General features: G+C 39.1%; 1 protein-coding gene across 1 annotated transcript; it reads right to left on the bottom strand.

The window, feature by feature from the left end:
* Window positions 1-12,733: 12,733 nt before the first annotated feature.
* SLC10A2 (solute carrier family 10 member 2) lies at window positions 12,734-22,971 on the bottom strand. Its single transcript, XM_061472799.1, has 6 exons — window positions 22,379-22,971; window positions 18,942-19,060; window positions 17,747-17,835; window positions 15,317-15,492; window positions 14,574-14,731; window positions 12,734-13,512 (listed from the first exon to the last, which is right to left on the bottom strand). Exons 1-6 carry the CDS (start codon window positions 22,798-22,800, stop codon window positions 13,379-13,381), a joined length of 1,098 nt encoding a protein of 365 aa, XP_061328783.1. The 5' UTR covers window positions 22,801-22,971; the 3' UTR covers window positions 12,734-13,378.
* Window positions 22,972-23,592: the final 621 nt, after the last annotated feature.

Genomic DNA, 23,592 nt, shown 5'->3' with positions numbered 1-23,592 from the left:
CAGTGGAAAAGTGACACAAAACCCAACAGACTAAAGTACAAGAAAGAATATAGTATGTGCAGTTTTGGGAAAAAAACACTGAATTTTATGTAAATGTGCTCTTTCTTTTCAAGACTGCCCAAGAATTAGTTCACTTTTTAATACCAAACACTGCTTTCTGCCTTTGAAGAGCTGCAGCCTGTGAAGGTGGTTAAAGAATCATAGAATAGTTAGGGTTGGAAAGCACCTTAAGATCATCTAGTTCCAACCCCCCTGCCATGGGCAGGGACACCTCACACTAAACCCTGTCACCCTTTCCAACCTGGCCAGGGATGGAGCATTCACAACTTCCTTGGGCAACCTATTCCAGTGCCTCACCACCCTAACAGTAAGGAATTTCTTCCTTATATCCAGTCTAAACTTCCCCTGTTTAAGTTTGAACCCGTTACCCCTTGTCCTGTCACTACAGTCCCTAATGAAGAGTCCCTCCCCAGCATCCCTATAGGCCCCCTTCAGATACTGGAAGGCTGTTATGAGGTCTCCACGCAGCCTTCTCTTCTCCAGGATGAACAGCCCCAACTTTCTCAGCCTAGAGAGGTTTGCACAGCTCTCTGCGACATGAGAAAAGAATGATGAGAAGGCTGGATGGCCACATGCTGTGAGGACATAGAACAAGTGCAGAGGACGGGGGAGGTATCCCTTGTCCGGATAGGACCTGCTTTTATAATAAATAATAGTTTTGACTCTGATGTTACAAAACATCTCACCTGTGAGCTGAATGGGAGAGGATTTAGCAGCCTTGGCTGTGTGGTGGGACAGGGGGAGTGGGTCCCACTGGTCAAATCTGGCAGAAAGGTTTTCATTCCACCCTGCTATATGTATGCCAGCCACTGGGCTGCCATTTTAACGACTGAGGGTAAGTCAGAAACCTGGGCTTCAGGTTTGAATTAGAAGTGTTTAAGTGCACAGACAGGTATTTAGGACTTGCCCACTTCGTTTTGGAGGCGAAAAATGTTAAAAGTGTGAGTGTGAGCTGTGACATGCCAGGTATAAGGCTCTGAATATTGGCCCCACACCAACTTACTTAATACTATATAGTCAGGTTATGGTCCTGTTTCCAGTTAAGGCCAAGGAAGTGGTGTCTCCTGCAAGAATCATAAAAGTGTAGAATCATAGAATTCCAGGTTGGAAGGGATCTCAAGGGGAAGAATGAGAACGACCTTTCCCTGTGCACGATACATAGACACTTTGCAGGACTCTTGGCTGTGTAGGGTGAGCACACCGCGGGCTCTGCCAACAAGTAGAATGACATCTTGTGATAAAGGGCATTTTTGTCTTAATCAACCAATGGGCCAAAGCAGATGACCAAGGACATATCGAGGAGGCTATTGAGTAACGCACTGAATATTTGTTTCCTCTTGGTCTCTGGGTTGGTGTTTTCACTGAGTTTGGTGAAAGACTCTTTAACAGAAGCACGTGTAGCTTGACAGCATGCTATCACTGTAGCCTGTATTTATGTTGTTCAGAGATAAAAATTAAACCTATTAAGGTCTGGTTTTGTACTTCACCTTGGTATCTCAGTATCTCTGATGTCAGTTTTCTAGAACAAGATATGCAAAGAAGCAATAACTTTTTCACACATTTTGTAGTAGATAATATTTATGGTCTTCTTTTCATTTGAACACAGGGTGCTGACATGTGCTGCTGTGCGATGAAACCATGTGATCGCAGTGACTGATTATGCAAAATGAAACTCCGGATCTCAGCTCTCTTGTTTCCAATATGTGTCATTAAGTGTTGATATTTTCACATTTCTGTGTAAATATTTCATATGATTTCAAAAGTTTAGCTTCAGGACACAGAACTAAAAATAAGAGACAAGGCAAAATAATCAATGTAATTTAGGCTAGTTGGGAGGAAGGAAGAACAAATGCAGTAGGATGGTAACCTTTTTTTTTCTTTTTCTTTTCAATTGAAATAGTAATTGAAAGATCTGAGATGGCCTCTGAGCTTAAGTCAACTGTTCCCTGGGTATTTTAAGACTATCGAATTAATTTAGTTTGATGGCATAGGATTGGGCATGGAATTCACCCCACAATTTCTGCAGCCAAAACTTCCTGTTGTGAAAAGAAAGCAAACTTTTATTACAGTGCTTCAAGAGATTGAGTACTCAGTATCATCCAGGCCAGTACTTCAAGGGATTGATTAAAATCAATATAAACTACAGTAAAGAATTTCAGTTATCTGTGTTAAGATCTGAAAGCAGTCTAAAATATGAATTCACAAATTCCAGCCATCTGTGCAGAACCTTTCTCCACACAAAAGCAAGATCTACCTGCATGGGCTCAGTATCTGAGTTAGGAAAGAGAGAATCAGTTTGTGCAGGCTACTACTTAATAAGAGCACAGTAAGATGGTGTTGAAATATTTTGCTTGCTGAGGCTGCTTTCTAAGCTTTGCCCAAACATAGATTATGTTTGCTGCAATTACAGTACACCACTACTTATGACACAGTGGCAGCAGAGGACAATACTGTTCGGATATTTTGACAAGCTGATTTCTGTGGAAGCTCAGTTGTGGCATAAATTCAATGTAATAGTGCATTACATGAAACCGTTTAATGCAATTACACTTTCTCTGACTCAAACCAACCAATCAAATCAATGCAGGCTGAGAAGATAAGGCCTGTACTGCAGCCAGGAAAACTAAAGCCTGCTTGAAAGTTACAGAGCAAACCTGACTGAATATCAGGCAAATCTCTGTATATTTAGTAGGGTACAGATTGAAAGGGAAAATGCATTTTTTTTTCCTTTTGATTCTTTGCAGTTTAGAGGTTTTCCATTGCTCACTTGCTAATCCAAAGTGCATATCTTTTAGCTGAACTCCTGTCTCCTATCTCCTGAACCTTATCTGATAAGAAGAGCCATTTTTATCTTTCAAAGATAAAAAGAACTTGAAGTTGTAAAGATGAGACTTGCTGGTAAAAGTGTATGGCACACCCTATTTGATTCATCAGGTAGTTAAAGACAGAAGGAACATTAAACTTTGTGTTCTTATAGGAAATCTTGGGGCTGTTACATAAATAGTTTTGTTCCCTAACTTTTAAAGGTACATTTGCAGAAAGAAAAGCAGGAATATTGAAAACTGTTCCTTCTTTGTCAGTTTTTGATGTCAATAAGAAAGGCATCATAAACTCTTTTTCTCCAAAACCCGTTCCTACTAATTCTGACCCCTCTTTCCAGTTTTATTTCAGAACACTTCTTGGTTGGATTGCAGTACTGCAGTCTACATTTATTTCATCCTTGTGCTATACCCACTTCTGTTTCTACATGCTCAGGCTCTTGCTGCGGTCAATAATCACTGTAATTGCAGTTTTTACCCACCCTTCTTCTCTTATCTCTCCACCTCATTTCTTTCCTTTCCTTATAGTATCCTATATGCATATTGTTACTCATGCATTTATATGTGTATTCCTGGAATAGTTAAAGCCTTTTTTTGACAGCTCTCTGCTACTGATCTAGCCAAGGTGCCTTCAGTAGGACAGAGGAGCTCTCCTATAAGAAGCCAGCCTTCACGTCTCTGGCTATGTCTAGACTTACCATCTGTTGCTGCAATGCGATATATGGCATTATCTACAAAAGACTGATAAAGGTCTGGCATGTACATTGGTGACTTTTTGGATACAGGGTTTACCTCCTACAGAAATCAGAGCAGTGCTGCCCGTGACAGGACTAGCATATGCCTAGGTAACATCTCAGCCTGAGGCAGAGGTACCTCTACACGGAGAGAAGGAATATTGCTTTGTTATATATATACTTCTAAAGGAAAGAGAACTAGGACCTGATTGATGCCCATACTGCTGGGGAACTGACCTCAGCTGTTACCGATGGCTATGGCAGAATCAAATAGCAGCATGGATGAAGTAAAACCCTGTGCTCAGACTTGTTTCCTGGCCACCCTGTAATTTAACAACATACTCTTGTGCACATGGTAACATTCACTGACAAACTGCAGCATGTAAGAGGTGAAGTGTCAGAGCAGACACTGGTTGTTGCTGACACGCATCCCTCTGGGATGCTGTTGTGCTGATTACTTTTGGTCTGTGTGACCCTCTCCTTCAATACACCACTTGAGCTGTGCTCATGGTTGCCTTTCTTATGGCTTAAGAACTCCTGTGGGCAGCCCCAGGGGCAGGGCATGGTGTCTGCTCTGTCTCTTGGGCATCTTGCAGTCTTGAGGTACACCACTGATGTCAAAGTGTTCTTCTTAGGGGCTAAAACACGTACCCCCATACTAAATTTTGTGATGAAAGTGAAAATTCACATATTTTGCTAGCCCCTTTCAGTTACTTTGATGGGGAGCCTGGAAGCAGTACTCTACTGTATGGTGCTCTGTGTGCATGCCCTAGTGTCTATAAACTAATCTCTGTGCTATTGGATTATTTTTATTTCACCCTTCAACTGAAAAACAGGAATATAAGCATCTGTGTTACCTCCAGGAAAGTCATTATGCTGTTTGGAGGACAGGACTTCTGTTTTTGAGAACAACCAGTCCCTCAAAGATGTGACACAGTGAGCGTCAGTCAAAAGCAGAGCTACAAGGACAGCTTGTCATACAGGCTGTGTACTAAGGATGCTGAGATATGCTGAGCACAAGTTAACAGTCAGAATTAAGTGGTTGAGCTTTCTTTAGGGAATTGGGAAATGTGATTTAAATCTCCTTAGATAGAAGAGGGAATTGAACTCTGTCCTCCCAGCAGCAAGGGTGATTTGGCTAATGTACACTGAGAGGGAGAGGACAAGGGAGTAGAAAATGGGTCATATAGCTGCATATAAAAACCTACTTGAGTAGGTTTGCTCAGAACAGGACCGCTAGACTAAGCCATGAAGAGAAGCTGGTGGGGGAGCTCCTTGTATCTAGGGCCTGGCTTGGCTTTGGGGTAAACTTGTTTCTGACCTGAATGGTGCTACAAGGTATTTTCAGAGTCTGCATGAGTGTGTCCCTTAAACTGTCTGAAGAACTCCGGGGTAAAACTGTAAGGTGCCTCTGGAGTTCAGGCGTCTTTGCTCAATAGTTTAACATTTAAGTACAAGAAACAGTTTTGCGCATTTGCAAAGGTGTTTATGTATCTGACTGAGTAGCCTTGCAGCACTAATCCCCCTCCTCCTACACTGTCAAGATGTCCTTTCTTATCATGTAGAAAATGCAGGATTGGCTCTGTATCACTATATACACTTGAGTCACAAGCTTTTGAAAAGCGTGCCTAAGGGCAGCACACCACCTCCAAACCTGGTCCTGTAGTTCTCTGCAGTTAAACAAAAATAACTCATGCAATGCAATTACCCTTCATAACACAGAAAAAAGTAGAAATTCTCCTTTGAAAACTTAATCCCAGGGATCGCTTTTATTCCATTTCATAGTCATTAGCTTATTAACAATTAAAATATATACTGTTCAAAGTAGAATATAAATGATACCAAGATCAACTTGTTAATGAAAACAAAAAGAACATTACACCAAAGATATAGTATTCTTTTGGGATGAATATGCTCATTTTTTCTAGGAGTGGAGGCTCATTTCCACAGAAGTAGAAATTACTCTAACTGAAGAAAGATAAATAACTTTATCTATTTCGTTAAAGCTTAATCTATCATTAACAGCGTGAGTCAGAGCTACCATAGGTCTACAAGGAAACAATAGGGGAAAAATACATGGTCTTTACCCTGAATTCTCTGGTCTCACTAAAGCCATCCAGTTTCGAGTGTTTGAAGAAAAACATGGGTTTGGGCAGGTACTGTTGCATCTTACACCAGTAAATAGGCCAAGGGGAGGGCACTGGCTTGAGGACTGTCTCATGACTGTTTACACCCTTCCTGCCACAGCTTCAGCTCTTGTGACCTGACAGTCTTGAGCAGTGCCAGGCTAGGGCTGATGGTGGGGGCTGTTTTCAGAAGGGAGACTGAAATGTGTCCTTCCTGCTTGTGGGGAAAGAGATCTGAGCTTTGTGCACATGAGATGAACAATACCACTTGGCTCTGGGGTTAGAGACTGCCCCCTGTTAAATTTTATGAGCAAAGGTATAGCCTAAACTTGCATTTCTGCTGCCATGTGTAGCTTGGACTTGTGCCTGAGACAAGTCTATTCTCCTGTCCTCACAAGTCTGAGTGGTGGCTTGTGGTCTGGCTCTAGTCTGTAGGGAATCAAGTGGGAAAACTAAGCACAGAGAGTGGGACTAACTCATCCTCTTGCTCTGCCCTCATGGGTAGTAGGAGCACAACTGCTACAGTGCAGCAGTTGGCTGAAAAACGGGTGAAACAGTGCTCTGTGTTCACCACTGCCTGACCTCAGCTTCCTTTCCCAGCCATCCTTGACTCCTCACCACTCAAATCATGCATTTGAAGCTCCTACGCCTTTAGTAGCATCACAATGTTTCTAGGTAGGTGCCTGCAAAGATCTCAAGGAGGATTTGCTGTCTCGAGAGTGAATGAATTGCAGTGACTAATTTGATCCTATTCCAGTGATGTTCCAAATACCATAAGTGATTCTGGTGATGTAAAGAGCCCCCAGCTGGTTTATGTTTTCTGACTGCGGGAAGTTTTTATTTTATGTACCAAATTGTTTCTGTGGAAAAATTCTGAAAAACACAACAGAATGGGTGAAGTGACACAGAATAGAAAGAAAATAATCAATGTGATGACCAGTACCCTCTGAGGACAGCTAACTGTGTCTTCATAAAATAATTTTCTCCCATCCCCCCTCTCACTACATTGTTCATTTCAGTGTTCTGTCCTTCCACTCAGATGTTATTTCCCTTTCAATAGGCAAAATAATTGAAAGTAGCTTGTGTTTTTCCTTGGGTTTAATGAGTAGTGGAAATGACTGCACAAAGAGGTAAAGAACCTCAGTTAGCTTGGCAGTGATAGAAGCAGGTCAAGGAAAGGGTGTAAGAGACATAGGCACATATTTCTGCAGCTTCCAGCAAATAACTATTGAAGGACTTTCTGAGCCAAAGCTTGTACCTTGAGCATCATATTAAATTGCCAGCAATTAATTAGTCCATAAAATAGTCTTTTTTCCACCTCTTCTTTCAACCCACCTTATAGATATTTTGCATTAATTAAATATTTTTATTTATTTTTTATTTTTTTGTAACTATTTTTTTAATCATCATTGGATAGCTTAAACCTTATACATGTTGTCATCTGTGTAAACTGCATATTTTCTTCTGATTCCTCAGTAGGGGTACTTTTATAGAAAATTGGTCCATATCAGCTATGGGTTATTTTTTGAATTCAGGGTATATTTTTAAAGAAAATGTCTTGCATGGAAAGAATTTGTGTTCTATGTACAGCAGATTTACTACTGACATTAGAAACACATCACCAGAACAACCTGTAACCCTGACATTTTCATTAATCCCTTGCAATTAATTCCACTTGTGGGGAATTAATTGTACCACCAAATTATTTAAACAGGGCCTCACCATCTCAACGCGACCTCCTTACATCTATTTTGAATTCAGATGGGGGAAAGTGGCTTTTAAAAACTGTGATGAAATCTCCCAAATGAGTAATGCATAAAGGTAGTGCAGAAGAAGGAGACAGGAGGTCCGTAGTCATATTTAAAAGAATGCATCAGATTACTGTAATGATATCTGGTCAGTATATCTAATCAGTATATCTGAAGCAATTAAGTTGTATCTATAAAATATGAAGCAATGTTAAATTTGTGTGAGGTGGGAACGCTGGGTTTGTAATTGCTAATACTTCTCATGGTCAGGAACAATTGCAGTGAATGAGAAACTGTGAGCTTTGTGTGCTCTAAGGAAAACCAACTAGCTTCTCTTTGTCTGGAACAAAAATTATTCCTTTTCATAACAATATCTAAACTGTGTAGTAACCAGGGGATATACCACTTAAAGACCTGATCAACTCCCTGTTGCAGTAAATAAGAGTTTTCTTCAGCGCTGAGATTTCTTTCCTTTTCTCTGTTTTTTTTTGTTTTTGTTTTTTTTAAGTAAATGCAATGATTGCAAAAGATTTATCAACTGATGTGTTATTAGAAAGTCAAAAGTCCAGTCCTTATGGCTGAATCCCTAAATAATTAAAGTCCAAAAGATGAAAATCTTCATTTCAGGTTGTTATTTTTAAAGTCTCATCTTTTCTTAAAACCTTATCTGAGGGAGGAGGCTGATTTATGGTCTTTCAAGTCTTACTGGCAATTGATTGATTCATTAAGTCCATTATGAGCAAGCAGAGATATCATTAATACATTTTTATGTGTTCTTTGTTTACATAGACATTGTTTGGAATGTCCTCACTAAATATTGTTCCAAGCCCTTTCAAAGTCCCATATAATTCTGGGTAGAGATGCAGGGCCGGGAGAAATTTATTAAGGAGGCATACTTTTGGTTAGTTCAAAGAGGCAGCTGGAAGGGCTGCTTTTCTGTTATTTAATTTATTTTTCTAAATTCTGAGATATTTTACAATGTCCTATGGACTTGCAAGTATCTCATGCAGAGTGCTAGCCCTTCATCTGACTGCAGAGGAATTTGTATAAATCAGGGCAAATCCCACAAATAAGGATGACTTGCACAGAAGTTGCAGGGAGGATTAGGCTGCCTAAAAAATGGTCTGGTGACATTTTAGATGCTGTAGGGCTATGGTAGGTATAGCCAGGACCTACAGAATACCTGTGACTTCCTAGACTGGTAGTGGAAAACCAGGCAGGACACCTCATGCCATATCATATCACACGAGATGCTTAAGTTCAGGCAACCAAATTTCACACTGAATTGTGCATAATCTCTTTGTCTCCTTTCAGAATTCCTCCCACCCTAAACCAGGTGTTTGAGGGGTGTGATGCCTTGCTCTCCAGAGGCATCTGTCTTTCTCTACTGGCAGTGCTGACTGCCTGTTTTTAGGTAAGGATGAAGGTCGATGCTGAAAACTTATTTGTAGATCACTAAATTTAATGGAAATTAAATGGAGAAAGTAATATCATTCCACAGCAGATATCTATTCATGAAAACATATTAGTACTCCTTCAAGGTTTTCAATTATCCATCTTCTGCAATTCCAGTTTGAAGACTGACAAATACTCTGGCAAGTAACAGTTATTTTTACATTTGATATTTTAAGTTAATTTAGTGCTCAGTTTAACTGCGATGTTAGTGCTTCTGGAGCAGAATGCATATTCTTTAGGAAACAGAAGCAGAGATTTATTTTTACTTTCCTTTGGACATGGGTAGGAAAATCCAGCCAGGTTTGCTGGGTTGTTATTTCCTCGTGGTACTATTATGCTATATTTGCTTTCATTCTGGACATGGGCAAGCAATACAATTAATATGCGGAAAGAAGGAGCATTCTTGTTAGATACCAAACAGCGGAGGCCTGTGCCTTGGGAGATAGGGAATACTGATTATTGTTTTAGATTTGCATCAAGCATGCAGTATGTTAATTGGTTGGAGTACAAAACAGTAAGTTCACTTTTCCTTTCTGAGGCTGACAAAAATAATACTGATTGGCAGAGTGGTTTTTGAGCATCATAACCTAATTAGTTTGAAACAAGAAACTCATTAAACATAAACTGGAAATCAATTTGCTTGTTAATTCTATTCAAATTGCACTCTTTTCTAACCAACACAGCACACTATATGACAGAACCAGTTCTTCTATGTGTCTTTTGGCCAGCTGAGAAGTTAGTTATATTTTCATAAGAGATTAGAATCATAATGCAGAACTTTTTTTGTTTGGTTTTCTTCATCTAAGTTATAAAAACCTATCATCCTGGTCAAAGGAAACATACTGGGTGTTCAGAGACTTTATGCAGAAAAATAAATTAAGACAAAAAGAGGTATTTATTTTTTATTTTTTTTTCTCTCTGAGAGCAAAAAAGTGAAATATTTGGTGTAAATGAGTCCACATAAATCTACTTATAGAGACAGAAAATTCCAGAGGGCAACTCATCCTGTAACAGGAGTCTGAGACAGTGAACATGATTAACTCCATGGGGGTACATCTCTTTCTCTTTGCTGACTAAGGAACATGTCTTTATACCCGGATTTATAGCTACAGACTTAGGTTTGGCAAGTATGATTGTCGCATCAGTGCAGCTCTTACCCTACAGAACCTGGGGAAAGTTAGGAGTTAACAGCTGTTGTTTAAAATTTTAGGGTATGTCTATCCTTAGACATCAGCTCATTTTGCCTGCAATGGCTTGAGAATCGGGAGTGCAGCAGAATTAAGACTCAGGGACTACCCAGGCTCTCTGGACATGAATTATTGTCCAAAAGTAAACTAGATACATTAACCTAGAACCAGCTAAGGAATCTGTATAATTTCTTAGGTCGCATGGTGAATCCATGTTTACCAGTTTGTGTAAGAGTTAATTACATTTGATATCTGTTCACCGGAACATGATGCTTTTAAATTGCATGTCCTGCAATGTCCCATCCACAGACTGTTTCAATGGATGGATGATTACTTAAACAGCAGGGGTGACTAGGTGATACTGCCTTTTTTTCAGAAGATATTCATTCTGGAGGACATGACAGGAGATGACATTGAGCAGATTAAACAAGCTGACCTTGGCAAGTTGGGGATTTTTGTTTGATAATTGCAAGACAACTGCAACTGCAAGGCTGGAGGCTACCAGCCTCCCTCAGCTGAAAAGCCCATATGTCAGGATTGGTATGGCTAACAGCTAAAGAAATAGAACATCTTTTTGGAGGCCCCTGAGGAGAGGACACAGGTTCTTCAGAAGTCCCTTATGCTGCAGTGAGATAACCCACTCACTCCAGCTTCACCAGTGATGGATGGACATTGAGCTGGAGATTTAACAGCTGGAGATTTAGCAGCTGGAGATTTAACAGCTTCCATGTCAACATAAGTCTGTGTTTGGCAACATCAAGCTGTGTTTTTCTGTTTTAGGTTTGACGTGCTCTGGACATATGTTGGTTAAGACCTTTAAGATGGCTTTGCTTCACATAAAGCTTGGGACATACGACCCTTGTTAGATGTAATTGTAATGGCTGTAGCAGCTGCAGCCTCAGTCCCTCACCTGGAGTTCTAAGTGCACATATTCATTAAAAAATGTGTACCAAATATGGCATCAGACAGACATCCCATGTTCCTTTTAGTTTTCATCAGGTTGCTGAGAGAGGTGGTAGGTGCCCCATCTCTGGAAACATTCAAGGCCAGGGTGGAAGAGGCCCTGAGCAACCTGGTGTAGTTAAAAATGTCAGTTGTAGGGGTGTTGGACTGGGTGACCTTTAAAGGTCCATTCTGACTCAAACCATACTACGATTCAATGATTGATTATTAAACATATTCATTTTACACAAAATCTGAGGTGTTTTTGTTACATCTCAAAGCCATAAACTTTGTCTGCATGTTAGGTTTCAGTCTCAATTCTTTCCACCTTAAATTACTCCAGTGGGCAAAATTATAAATAGCTTCTGACTTTATTCAGTTCAGTGTTTATACAGTTGCTTTAAATACACACACACAGAGTATGAGCAAGACAAACTATTATTCTTCAATACATTTTCAAAATGCTTTAAAAATATGCATGGAAGCATTGAAGTTTAGCATGGAGAAAGAGTAGCAGCATGGTGTGTAAGAAAGACATGATCCGAACTAACTTTTGCTGCCCGTTTTCTTTGATGGATGCAGGATAAAGACAATAGCTTTTTTACTACAGATGTTAGCAACTTATCCTTTTCTCCATGAGTGTGCTGTTGCACATTTATGATTATTCCATAACAGACTTCACTATATTTTCCTGTTTAATCTTTGTTCTATAAAATACAGCATGCCTCATTATGTGCTACCTCCCACCAAGTGTTAAACTTTTCCTTGGAGGTTATGACCACTCTCAACTCCCCCAAAAGTGAAGCAGCTTCAAGCCTCCCAGAACTCAGGAACATTTTGAGACTCTTTCCCCCACATATGGTAGGTAGTAATAATTTATGCTTTGTTTAATACTGGGCACATTTCTGCAGCAGTAGAAAGCTACATGTAGGGAACTTAAATTCCACCATTTCAGTTGTGTTTGTAAAAAACCTGCCACATTAATTCACAACACCTCAGAAGGTCCACCTGAATATGACAAAGTGTATAGTTTCCATGTGTTGATAGTTGGCTCATTCTTGAAGTTTTCGGTCAGCCAACCTCTCACCCATTCATCTGAAGTTCTCTGGATGTTTTCTTTGCATAAAACGTACAGGACTAATGTTACTGAGTGTATCCATAAAAAAATTACAGCCACAAAAAGTTTAGTTTTTGTACTGTTTTGTACTTTTCTCCTAGAATTATAACTCATTTTCTCCACACACTTAAGACAGCTTTCCATATGTACTCTTGAATTTTCAAAGACAAATAATGTATGTGTACATCCAATTATTTCTGTCTGTGGTTCATATAGTTAAAATCTTAAAATTATCAACTACACCAGTGTCTACATGTTGCAGACACCTGGTAATTCAAATTTATTGAGTTCATGGAATAACAAAAATATATAACTAACTCTCTACAAACATTATTGTCTTCTGTTAACAGTGGTGAAACCCCTGGGCAAATCAGGGACAATTTTGTTCTGCTTTCAAATGCCTCCCTTTCAGTGCAGAAGTTGATAATTTCTTACACTTCCAAAATCTCAGCCTGCTTGTCTGTATGCAGCTGTCACACTAAAATTGCTCTAGGCTTATGCCCTCAGCTTTCTCTCTGTTCATGTTTCCAGCACCTAGAAGACTGAAGATTCAAAGCTGTTACTTTCTATTACTTTAGGGGAGAAAAATAGTTCTAAGGTACCTTGCACTTGTTAAAATCATAGCTTTAGTGCAAATTAATGCTTCAACCAATTAGTACAGTGTAATGACTTTAGTCTGCCCAGGCTGACCTACATGAAACTTTATTTCATTATTAGCTTGTTCCAATTTCATGGTTGATTCATGTCCAGTGAAAGTCCTCCAGCCTTATCAGATCTTCCACATCAAATCCTGTTGCTGCTTAGGGCACTTTTAAAAGTGTTCTCTTTGTTGTGTGAGCTAACACTAGCAGATGGATTTGCAGGATCATGGCTGGCGTTGGTAATGCAAATATCTGCTTGTTTTTTTAGCAATAGCCCACCTTTATTCTGCCTTTCTTTAAATAAGCCATAAAAAAAACATTAAATATCTTTTATAGGGAATTAGGTTCAAAGCCAGATTCAACAATCGTGGCAGAAACCATGTTAAAAATCAAAGTAGAAATCTTTCATAAGTTAATAATTTTAAAATCTTACTGTACAATATCAACAGAACTTCTTTTTGTTAAATATTTCCATAAAGCAGCGGCATGTGAAAAAATAGTTTTAAGTAAACCATATATCTTTTAGCTGGTGAGAACAGAGATAATTGTCTATTTGTCTTCATTTGGTACAAATCCTCCATTTACGTTAGCATGTGATGATGTTGATTTTGAAGCCTCTTTTTGCTCTGTTTTCTCGATATCTGTCTTTGTTTTGACCCGATGTCTTCTGTAAATACGGTAGCCTGGAGATTGGTATATATTTCATATTAAATAAAGAAATTACAAAAAATTGCCTGAAAGGACACTTGTAGTAACGTGTACCCATGCAACATTTTCCTTCCTTACATTGCTAAAGCAAACAGTTTCTTTAAAGCTATGTTTAACTGTTTTATGTCAACAGCACTCATTGGTGGAAAAGTACTTTTAGAAAATAACAAGGAAAACATTTTAAATCCGTGTTTGGTGTTTGACCGCTTTGTGCTCCTGTTGTGTGCAGTGACTTTTTAAAACATTACCTGTCTCACTTGGGAAGTCTTTGGGTTCTTGGCTGGGTCTATGGGACTGACTTTTACTTCCATGTGAGTTCTGTTTGACAGGACCTGGGACAAAGTTTGTCTGTCCCCACACCATTGCCTGACAGAGAGGTTGGAGTTGGGGCTGCACACCACAGGCTGTGTCATTGGGACAGTGCTCTGGTGTTGGGTAAGATGGCTGGTTTGGGAGTGGGAGCTCAATAATCAACAGCTTGTTTCAGGTGTGAGCAACAGGGACAAGGTCCCAACCTTTGGTAGGTTAGTTGTAGTAGCACAAGTGCAACACATGGGAGGTGTATGTGGGAGGGAAAAGGGACCTTTACCTCTAAGGGAAGATATTTTCTCACATTAGTTGTGAAACTAATGCCTATTACCTCAGCGTCTGGTAGGAGGGGAGTTTGTGGGTATGGCCCTGCTGAGCAGCTGAGCACTCAGGCACCCTGAACAGTGGAAGAAGATGCGTTTGGCCTTCCTTTGCTAAAGATAGTAACAATTCTGTGCTCAGTGCAGTCTCATGTGCCTAGTTGTAGGTGGTGGAGATGCCCTCCCTTGTGCTGTAAAAAAAGGGTCTTCCAAATTTTGAACTGAGCCTTGTATATTCCTACTTATGTACTGGCAACACCACAGTGGTAGTGCTTAATAATCATTATGTACTTAACTATTTTCCATTTGATTATTTTTATCCCTTCTTGTTTTCTCCATATTCATGAAAAATGGGACTGATAATAATCATAATTACAACTCTGTCATAGAAAATAGATATACTTTACCTCCTAAAATTAGTAGTGCAAGCAACAGCTGGAAAATGCTGTAGATGAGTGGGAAAGTAAACATCAGTTCAAGTTGTGCAGGAGTGAATGAGAGCTGTACTATAGTTGAACATAGCTGAGTGTTTTGCATGCCTGTTTCCAGAGACACTGTACGACATCTAAAGAGAATAATACAAAGACAGTTGTGAAATAGCAGCCTTATGCTTTGCAATAATCTAGATAAGCAAGAAACATACAGTAATGGATAACTAGGAAAATTGTATCTTTCAGCTCATGTAGTCAGCAAAACTCTCCTCAAGTCATATGGCTCTTACCACCAGAACACAACAATTTATGCCAGTTCAGCAATTGTAAGGGACCGTGATCCACCTTCAAGCCACATGTGTGGCACTACCTCCCTCTCTTTTAATGATGTTCTAGACTCCAAGCTGCTGCATCTTCATGAGAAATTTTACTGCATTCCCAACCCACTTATAAGTCAAGTCTGTTTCATTAATTTGAAGTGGAGTACATGGGCACAGCAGGGGAAGATGTATGAACATCTGGAGGAAATAGTATAGTCAGAATCTGTGTATAAAAATGTGCACAAGTAAAGTTTTATCCTAGAAACAGGTTTGGGGAATGAGTGACCCTGAGCATAGCTAATGTTTAGGGAAGATTCTCAGCATTTATTAATCATTACAGAAAAACTTTTTTTCACAGTTGAAAAAGGCTACAGGTCTTTTTCGTGGAGAATTCCATACCTGTTCCAAGACAGACCAGCTAAGCGGGCCAGAAAGAATCCCAGACAATAGCCAGCTGCTGGAAATATGGTTCCAATGATCCATAATTTGGGTGAGATAATCCAGGAGCCTCTATAGAGTATTCCCCCAACCACAGCAATGAGCACAATGAGGATTGCTCCCACAATGGAACCGACCTGTCAGGGAAAAGAGGAAGGACTGTGTGAGTAAGAGACTCCAACAAAATCCAGTGGCATCAAACATGGTGTCAAACATGCCTGTGAGTGTCTCTGAGTGACTGAAACTTCTTATTAAACATAAAACCCTGAAGTTTACAGCAACATAATTCACAGTAGGTAGACAGATTAGATAGCTGCTGTTTTTCCCAGAGAGGAGATGTACGATGTGCTTCAATGTGTTACTACGGATAAAGATCGAGGCACAGCTATAATAGATATCTATAGCAAATACCTGTAAAACTAGTCTCTTGAAGCCTTGGTAATAATTGTACTTAGAACTAGAGATTAAAATTAATTTCATAGGTGTGATGTGAGCAAGGAGTGGTGCACACATTAGAAAAATTTCTCCAGAGTTGTTGGGAAGCTGGCAACCTCATAGCTGATAGAATGCACTTTTCCTCCCCGCTTCGTCGGCAGTTGCACTCTAGGGCTTATTATAACGTATGCTAACTATATCCTAGACTGTTAGTGATAGCAAATTATTTTCCAGGTGGAGGGGTAAATATTTAACATGGCTGAAAATTTGTGTTTGAAAACTGTGGGTTTGTATAGCATTTCTACATAGATGTAGTCACTGAGTTGATTTTATTTCCTGTGGCTGAATATGCCGAGATCTTCACCACTGATCAATTGCCAAAAATGTGGTAACTAAGCCTCTTCTTAATATCCAAGAGAAATGTCTGCCCTTATGGCATATGTTGCCAGGGATCTTACTGGCAGACTTCTGGGGCTAATCTTAGGGTAATCCATTTCTCAGCTAAATATGTATTTCCATTAAACTGGCTTTATCAGACTTTGGCTGAAGCCTCTTTAAGAGCACTGAGCAAACAAATACTTTTGTTTGACTGAGCTATTAACCACATGCACTTAGGAAGAAGAAACATGGTCTGGCCTGACAAGCTCTTTTTTTTCACCTGGCACACTGTCCTTGTGCTCTTATCTCCATTTCCCACTATACAGACCTTAATCTGACAGCTATAGCTCAATTGCACTTGATGCTTCATTGTCCTGCATAAAGCAAATTGTCAAAATGGACCCTGCTGTAGGTTGCTCACCCACTTGGTAAGAAAGAGGACAAAACAGTGTTTTGCTGAGAGAGCAAGTAGAGTTTCTTTTCATGTGAGTTTAAGTCCATGATTTTCCCTTAACTGATTAAACAGGAACAGTACAGTTTTGAAACCAGCACTCAATAGTATCCAAGTTCATAAGTACTGTGAGTGCATTTAAAAATAGAAAAGAAAAAACTAAGAGTCTGAGAAAATTAATTGATTTAAAAGAATCTTGTTTGTGTTCTGTGTTTCCTGAACTAACAGAAGAGACATGATAACAAAACATAGGTAGAATAACAAGTTGTCAGTGTAGTTTTCTTCAAGAAAATTTAGAAAATATATGTGTTAAGTAAGAATGGTAAACAAATACCAAGGGTACTCAGAATATGGCAGTCATTTTCAGCCTAAACCTACTGATAAGAATGATTAATTGGCTGTTAACACTAAAATTAGCTGTAAACACTAAACAGCTATTTTAATAATAATAATATTCAATAAAAATAACAGTAAATAATTTATATAATAACATAAAATATAATATTTTTCCATAATCTTATATTATTATATGATTACATCCAATTTATTATCATTATTATTATTTTTGAGGACAATTGTTTTTAAATAAAATCATTTTTTGATGCATCTGAAACTATCTTGCAAATATACTTGAATTTTCTGAACAGTTTTCTTAGATTTTTAGCAGTCAGAATATTTTGAAAATTTTTTTAAATGAAAATTGACTTCACACTCAGAATTGCCCACATAAATCAATGAACTGTTTTAAAAATAGAAAGTTGCAGGTTTCTTTAACCCAGAATATTTTTATTTTTTATTACCTTGCAGAGTAAAAACCGTTTCTAGTTGACCTGAATGATTTTCCTTCAATTTCAGTTTACATTATGAACTGAACTCAATTATTATCACAGTTGCAGCCAAAGATAAAAGTAGGCTCTTTGGATAATCATGGTTTCTAAATAATGTATGCAACTCATGCATATTTGTGCAGGGAAAAGCAGCACATTTCTGAAGCATCTCATTTGTTTCCTGCTGAAAACTTCCCTACTCTTATAAAGTCAGACACTAATGTTATGAATAGCAATGTACTGCTGCTGATTCCATAATTTGTCCATAAATCTAATGCTTCAGCCTTATATATATCTTACCTTAAGTATGATTTTTGCTTTTCTAGGCCATTTGTGGTTAACATATATTCCAAATGAAACAGGAACTACAAGAGCTACCAGTGAAATTCCTTTAAAAAAAGAAGAGAGAAGTTAAGCCCAAGTATCGTGCAGAAGTTCATGTCAGGAAGACTGACACCATGCAGCATGTCTGGGGGTGCAGAGCAAGCCTTCAAAGGCTGTTTTTGGTATGTGCACCCCAGAGCATGCATCCATGCTCTACCCACACCTGTCTATTTGCTTTTCTATGGAGTCTGTTACCTTTGGCAGCCTGTTGCCGTAATTGCCATTCTGCTGAGCTACATGCTCATTCACCTGCATCAGAAAGGCAGACAGAAATTTGAGTGGGCTAATCATCACTATCCTGTGATATGAGTACCTATATTAAATGTTCATTTTGTCTGCAGGTGTTTTGCTACTGTACCATATCAACAAATGGTTTAGAGCTTCTTTTGTCTTGTCCTCCCCCCTCCAGTATTTATTTTGAAAGCACGAGCAATGTATGTGATATTTTTTCTCCCCCAGAACAATAGGAAATGAAATTGAAGAATATAAAAGTGATTCTGCTGGTTTTTAAGATCAGCACAACATGGAACCACACTTGATAAGCACTAGGGCCACAGCTCTGCAAAGCACTGGAGCATGTATTTCCAAACTCTGACTATTTTTTCTTTGTAGCTGGATGAGATTTTCGACAGGATGTCAAATGAAGCCACTTCTGGCGGTGTAGATTGCAGCTTTTCAAAGAGACTCAGCAGTTTTAATCACTTGCTTAATTATCCACATGTGCTTAAGTACTTTGCCAGATTATGGCCTCAGCACTTGCACTTTGCAGTATTGTGATTTAAAGCTGTTACAAACACTTTCATCCAGGGGAAGTAGCTATTCACGTACAAATGATTCTATATTCTTAACCCAGTCCCTTGCAGGTCTCCAAACCATTTGGAAAGAAAAACATGCACAATCTTGTGATAAATATCTGTATAATATTTATAATGACTTCAAGTCTTTGTTCTGCAGAGCGGTGGATGACGTGAAGTGATTGAGGTACCTAATTCCCATGGAAGCTATTAGAAAGTAGGAGGATAAATATTTTTCAAATCTGGGGTAATTTCTTCATAACTCCTCATAAGGATGGCATAAAGGAGAAGGGGAAGTGCTGCTTCACTGGACTCACCAATGCTGTTGTAGGGGAGTACAATTGCGTTTGCATCAGTCCACATCTTGGTGTAAATAAAGAGGCAAAGTGGCATCATTCCCATTGCAAGTAGTGTGGAGCAAGTTGTCATGCTGATGCTGCAAAGAAATTGGGTGGATGGACAGTTTATCTCATGCTAGTCTATAGTCTTCCTAATTTTCTTATTATGACTTCACAGCTTATGAAATGTTGGGCAGGAAATGCTGCTGACTACAGTCTATTTATCATGTATTTGAGGTTAGAAAAAGGCTAACTGGAAGGAATGGCTTCTGCTGAAAACAGAGGAACATAAAATATCAACGTGTTCTGCAGCCACAGGACAATAACTTGCAGTGTAAATGAGGCAGTCAGACAGGCATCCATCAGGAAGGTCTGTTAGCCAGTCTGTCTGCATGCTGCCTGTCCAACTAGCTTCTGAGAGGGTGGCAAGCTGGACAGGATCAGATCGGCATTGAATGGAGTTTTCCATTATACCAGGATTTCTGGAGTGTTAAAATTTCACTCCAAAGTCAACAACATAAAAAATAAAAGAAAATAAAAAAATACTGTCTAGGTTGTGTGTTGCAATAAAATTCCCTTTTCTGGCTTGTTTTGCTCTAGGCCAAAGAGTAGGTGACAAGAGCTACCTAGTGAAGCCTAGCGTAAGTATTGCTGCTTCCTTTGTTTGTGCAAAAACATTTCTGTTTTAAAATATAAAATCTTGAAACCATCAGGCCTGAAACACCTTGTACTGGCAGATGCATTCTGAGACAGGAATGAAGAAGGAGGAAAAGGGAAGATAGCTAAAATAATGTGGAAATTCTCAGAATCTGAGCAGAATAGATAAAATTACGTCTACAAATCACACTCCTCTGACATAAAAACAATGAGAGAGGGCTCTGATTGAGGGACTTTGGGAACTTCCTTTTGAGTCTCACTTCTGATTTTTCTTTTATGTTGCTGGTCCTCAGAAAAGGGTCTACTGACCCTGTCCACAAACTGGGCAGGTGCAGAGAAATCTAGAAGAATTAAGACAGAAACAACAGGAATATCGGCATTCATTTTTGACCCTTTAACTCTCTGCTTCACAGTCATTGCACAGAACTTTGTAGGAGCCTCAGGCTAGAAAGTTTGTACACACAGAGAAAAAAAAGAAATGTTGGCTACAATTAAGATAAAATAGATAAAGGAGCTTATTATTTCCTACCTCCAGATTTCCTACATTTTCATATTGTCTTTGTATATACATCCTGTTCCAGTCTGCACATTGTCTGACTCTAGTCCCTGTTCTCACAGAAGCTCCCAGGGGATTGGATAAAATGGATAAAAGAGATTATTTTTCCTACCTCCACATTTCCTACATCTTCGTACCGTCCCTGTACCCTGCTCCAAAGTTTGCACATTCCCTAACCCCAGTCTCTGTTCTCACAGACACTCCTAGGGTTGCTGTGGAGGAGACGGTGCTTCAGAATCAGTTGTTTTTGTGAAATATCAAGAGATGTCAAAACCAGATTTCCCTATGTGAAGCTGGGTCTGAGTTACTGAAAAAACATATAAAAATTCATCCTTCATCTCCCTGTGATTATATGAGCAGTAGAAAACAAATTCCTGCTCTGACTTGTGGTCTGTTTGCTTTGGGAAGTTTTGAAGCAGGACTGTAGACAATTCTCATGGATTGCTACGTATAAACATAAAATATCATCAGCTAAAACCAAAACCTTGTCTGCTCTGACAGGTGGGTTTTCTATCATAATGTGCTGGCTCTAGAAACCAGCCAAGCTGCTTACATTATTATTTTTTTATCAAGAACTGAAGACACTTGCATTGCTGTTTCTGCTGTAGGTCACATATTCTCTGGTCCCTGAGTTATTGTCTCAAAGGTACTGACCAAAAGCCTTTGATTTCTTAAGGTAAATGTCTTTACCTGAAGAACAACCTTTTATAGGTATTTTCAATTTACTTCACCCTCTGCCAGCATCCTGGGATATAAACCCTACTCATATTTATGTTTCTCATTGGTTCTCACTTTTACCATTGGTTTCAGTAGTGTGACTTTGAACACACAGAGCTGGGAAAGCATAGTTTAGCTCAGTACGTTCTTCTAAGGAAAGACTAGGACAGGATTTCAGACTTGTGCTGGATATCTTTCCATCTGTGGTTTCTTAGACCTGTATTTATTGAAATTAGGTGTCTTACACCTCCCTAATGTCATAGGTCTTTTCTCCACAGTGAGGAAGTTGGTGATTAGCAGAGCTGACCTCATGCATAGTTCGAAAGCTGGTATTACATTAACACCTGCATATGACAGAAAAGCTCACTATTTTCAAAGGATGGAAAAAATGTCTTATTAAAGCCACAAATATTAACATTCTTCGTCTATTTGCCCTAGCTCCACATCTTTCTTACTTCTATTATTTTTCCATTTCTAGTTCAGACTGGAATATGATAAATTGGAGGAATGCTACAATTTATGTTTCTCTGTGGGAAACAGAAATGATCCTGTTTAGTTTTGGGTTTATTTTTTGGTTTTGATTTTTTTTTTTTTTTTTTACAAAAAAGTAATCAGGATATAAATATCAAAAGACGGCTCATTTTTAAAGGCTGTTAGAGTTAATGAACCCCCCATGGAATTTGTATCAAGAGTAGGGTTCACTTCTCCTGTGTATTTGATGTCCTAGGCCATGCCAGGTGCCTTACATATCTGTTTCTGAGTTCAGAGCACCCTGTCATTGAGACCACCACACTTTGTCACAAAGGTTTTTTTTCATTGCCCCCATATGCAGGGCTGCCTTAGACAGTGCCTTCTAGCTTGTAAAACTTACCTTCAGTTTGAGGACTTTGCAGAAAGTGCCAGGAGCAAATAGAATGACTGCAAGTGATTTTCATTTGTATTAGTTCTCAAAGAGATAATCCATGCCTGTCTATTCGTCTTTTCCCACAAAAGGAGGGAAAATATCTGTCCACAGGTGGTCTTAAGAAACATTACTTCAAGAACTATTGCACAGCCACTATTTAGTACAGAGGATTCAGATCCTAAAATCCTTTGTTGCACATATTTCTTTCTTTTTTATGCCTAAGATGTTGGGAGAAACAAAAAAATCACAAAACTAGTTCTAACTTGGACAAAGATTTCATAACCCTTGGTATCTTAGTGGTCTTCATAAATGCTATTTTCTACAGAATCTGAAGATTTACAATAAATGCATTTTCTAATGTACACAGTTCTGTTGTGGTATTTTCTTCATGAGTTCTCACTGAACCAAGGATATTTACTATTCTGTATATATTTACTACTATTACAGTAACTAAACATCTTTACAAGAAAAAAGGTTCTCTGTGCATGGGCCAGGAAACTAAGAAAAAAAAGCAGAGAGTCTTTCTCAATATAAAGTAGAGTAAAAAGCCAGATGAACTAATTAGGGAATAGCTGGTCTTACCTGAGGTCCATGTCTCCATCCACCCAGTAGGCGATGATATTGGAGGCTGTGCCTCCTGGACAGCATCCCATGATCAGCACCACAACAGCTTGAATAGGAAGCACGTTAAAGGCCAGGGACAGCAAGAAGCCTGTGAGAGGCATAATCCCAAACTGGCAAAGGAAACCCACAAAAATACCCCAGGGTCTTTTTATGTGGCCCCAGAATTTCTTAAGTTCCACATTGCAACCCATGGAGAACATCACCAAAGCCAGCATGATCGTTAGAACAGTACTTAAAACTACACTCAAAGTTTCATTAAAATTATCTTCTGGTAATACACAAGATGTGCCATTGCAAATAGTAGCATTTGCTGGACAAGCTGTGGAGTTCTCTGCCAAAGGCCTGATGTTAAATTGCTGGGAAAGAAGATATGCCTGCATTTTGAAATACAGAACCGCTCAGTACATCCAAGGCAAACTTTCAAACCTGTGTAAATTGTTGTTTGTCAGTGACTGCTTTTAAATGATCCAGGAAGCAATAAAGTGCAATAAATACTTGAACACTCTTACTATTCTTGCAGGGTTTGGCACAGTGCTGATTCATATAGTTATAAAAGTTGCACTTGCTTTGTGCAATGACAATTAATCATTTATTCATATGATAATGAGGAATCCCACATCAAGAGAATAGCTATGTTAATCTTTAAGGGTGCAAAGGAGGCTTGTGGTGTAGTTGAGCGCATGAAATGAGAATCACAGGAGGAAGATAAAGTTTACACTTCATTCTTTGAATTTCTTGCATGCCTCCGGGAGAGTCACTCATGCATGCACTGTCAGAGGCATTACAGTGGTCTGTGGGTGAGAGACCAAGATTCAGGAAACCACAAGTAGAGGTCCTGAGCTAGGATTTGAAGCTGCAACCCTTGTTAAGTGATGCAGCATTCACTGTGGCACACAGGCTTGTTTAGTTGTGGTGGGATTCTCATTTGGTTGTATTTCTAGAAGTTACTACTGGTGCACAGTGATAACTCTACCACAGGACTGTGTGCATGTTTGTGTTACTTTTGGCTCCTAAATGTAACTGTTAGGTAATCTTTCTGATTCCTTCTCAGCTTCCATGTAATCCTGAAGATGGTGAAGATCCCTGGCTCCAAACTTTCCCATGAAGCAGTCTGCTAAAGTTTGCTTGCACATGGCTTTGACACATGGAGAACCTCTGGTGTCATGGTATCT

Source organism: Pezoporus flaviventris, unplaced genomic scaffold (genome assembly GCF_033815535.1).
Source record: "Pezoporus flaviventris isolate CSIRO_AGI_PZ_B2104156 unplaced genomic scaffold, CSIRO_AGI_Pfla_v1 ptg000072l, whole genome shotgun sequence".
Lineage (NCBI taxonomy): Eukaryota > Metazoa > Chordata > Aves > Psittaciformes > Psittacidae > Pezoporus > Pezoporus flaviventris.
The sequence above is the reverse complement of the archived record's forward strand: the minus strand, read 5'-3'. Positions and strand labels throughout refer to the sequence as shown.

Excerpts from the sequence above, each read along its gene's own strand:
- SLC10A2 (XM_061472799.1), bottom strand. The coding sequence starts at position 22,800 with ATGCAGGCATATCTTCTTTCCCAGCAATTTAACATCAGGCCTTTGGCA. Across the intron at positions 19,061-22,378 it reads GATGGAGACATGGACCTCAG|CATCAGCATGACAACTTGCT; the intron begins GTAAGACCAGCT and ends ATTTCTTTGCAG. Across the intron at positions 17,836-18,941 it reads ACTCCCCTACAACAGCATTG|GAATTTCACTGGTAGCTCTT; the intron begins GTGAGTCCAGTG and ends CTTTTTTTAAAG.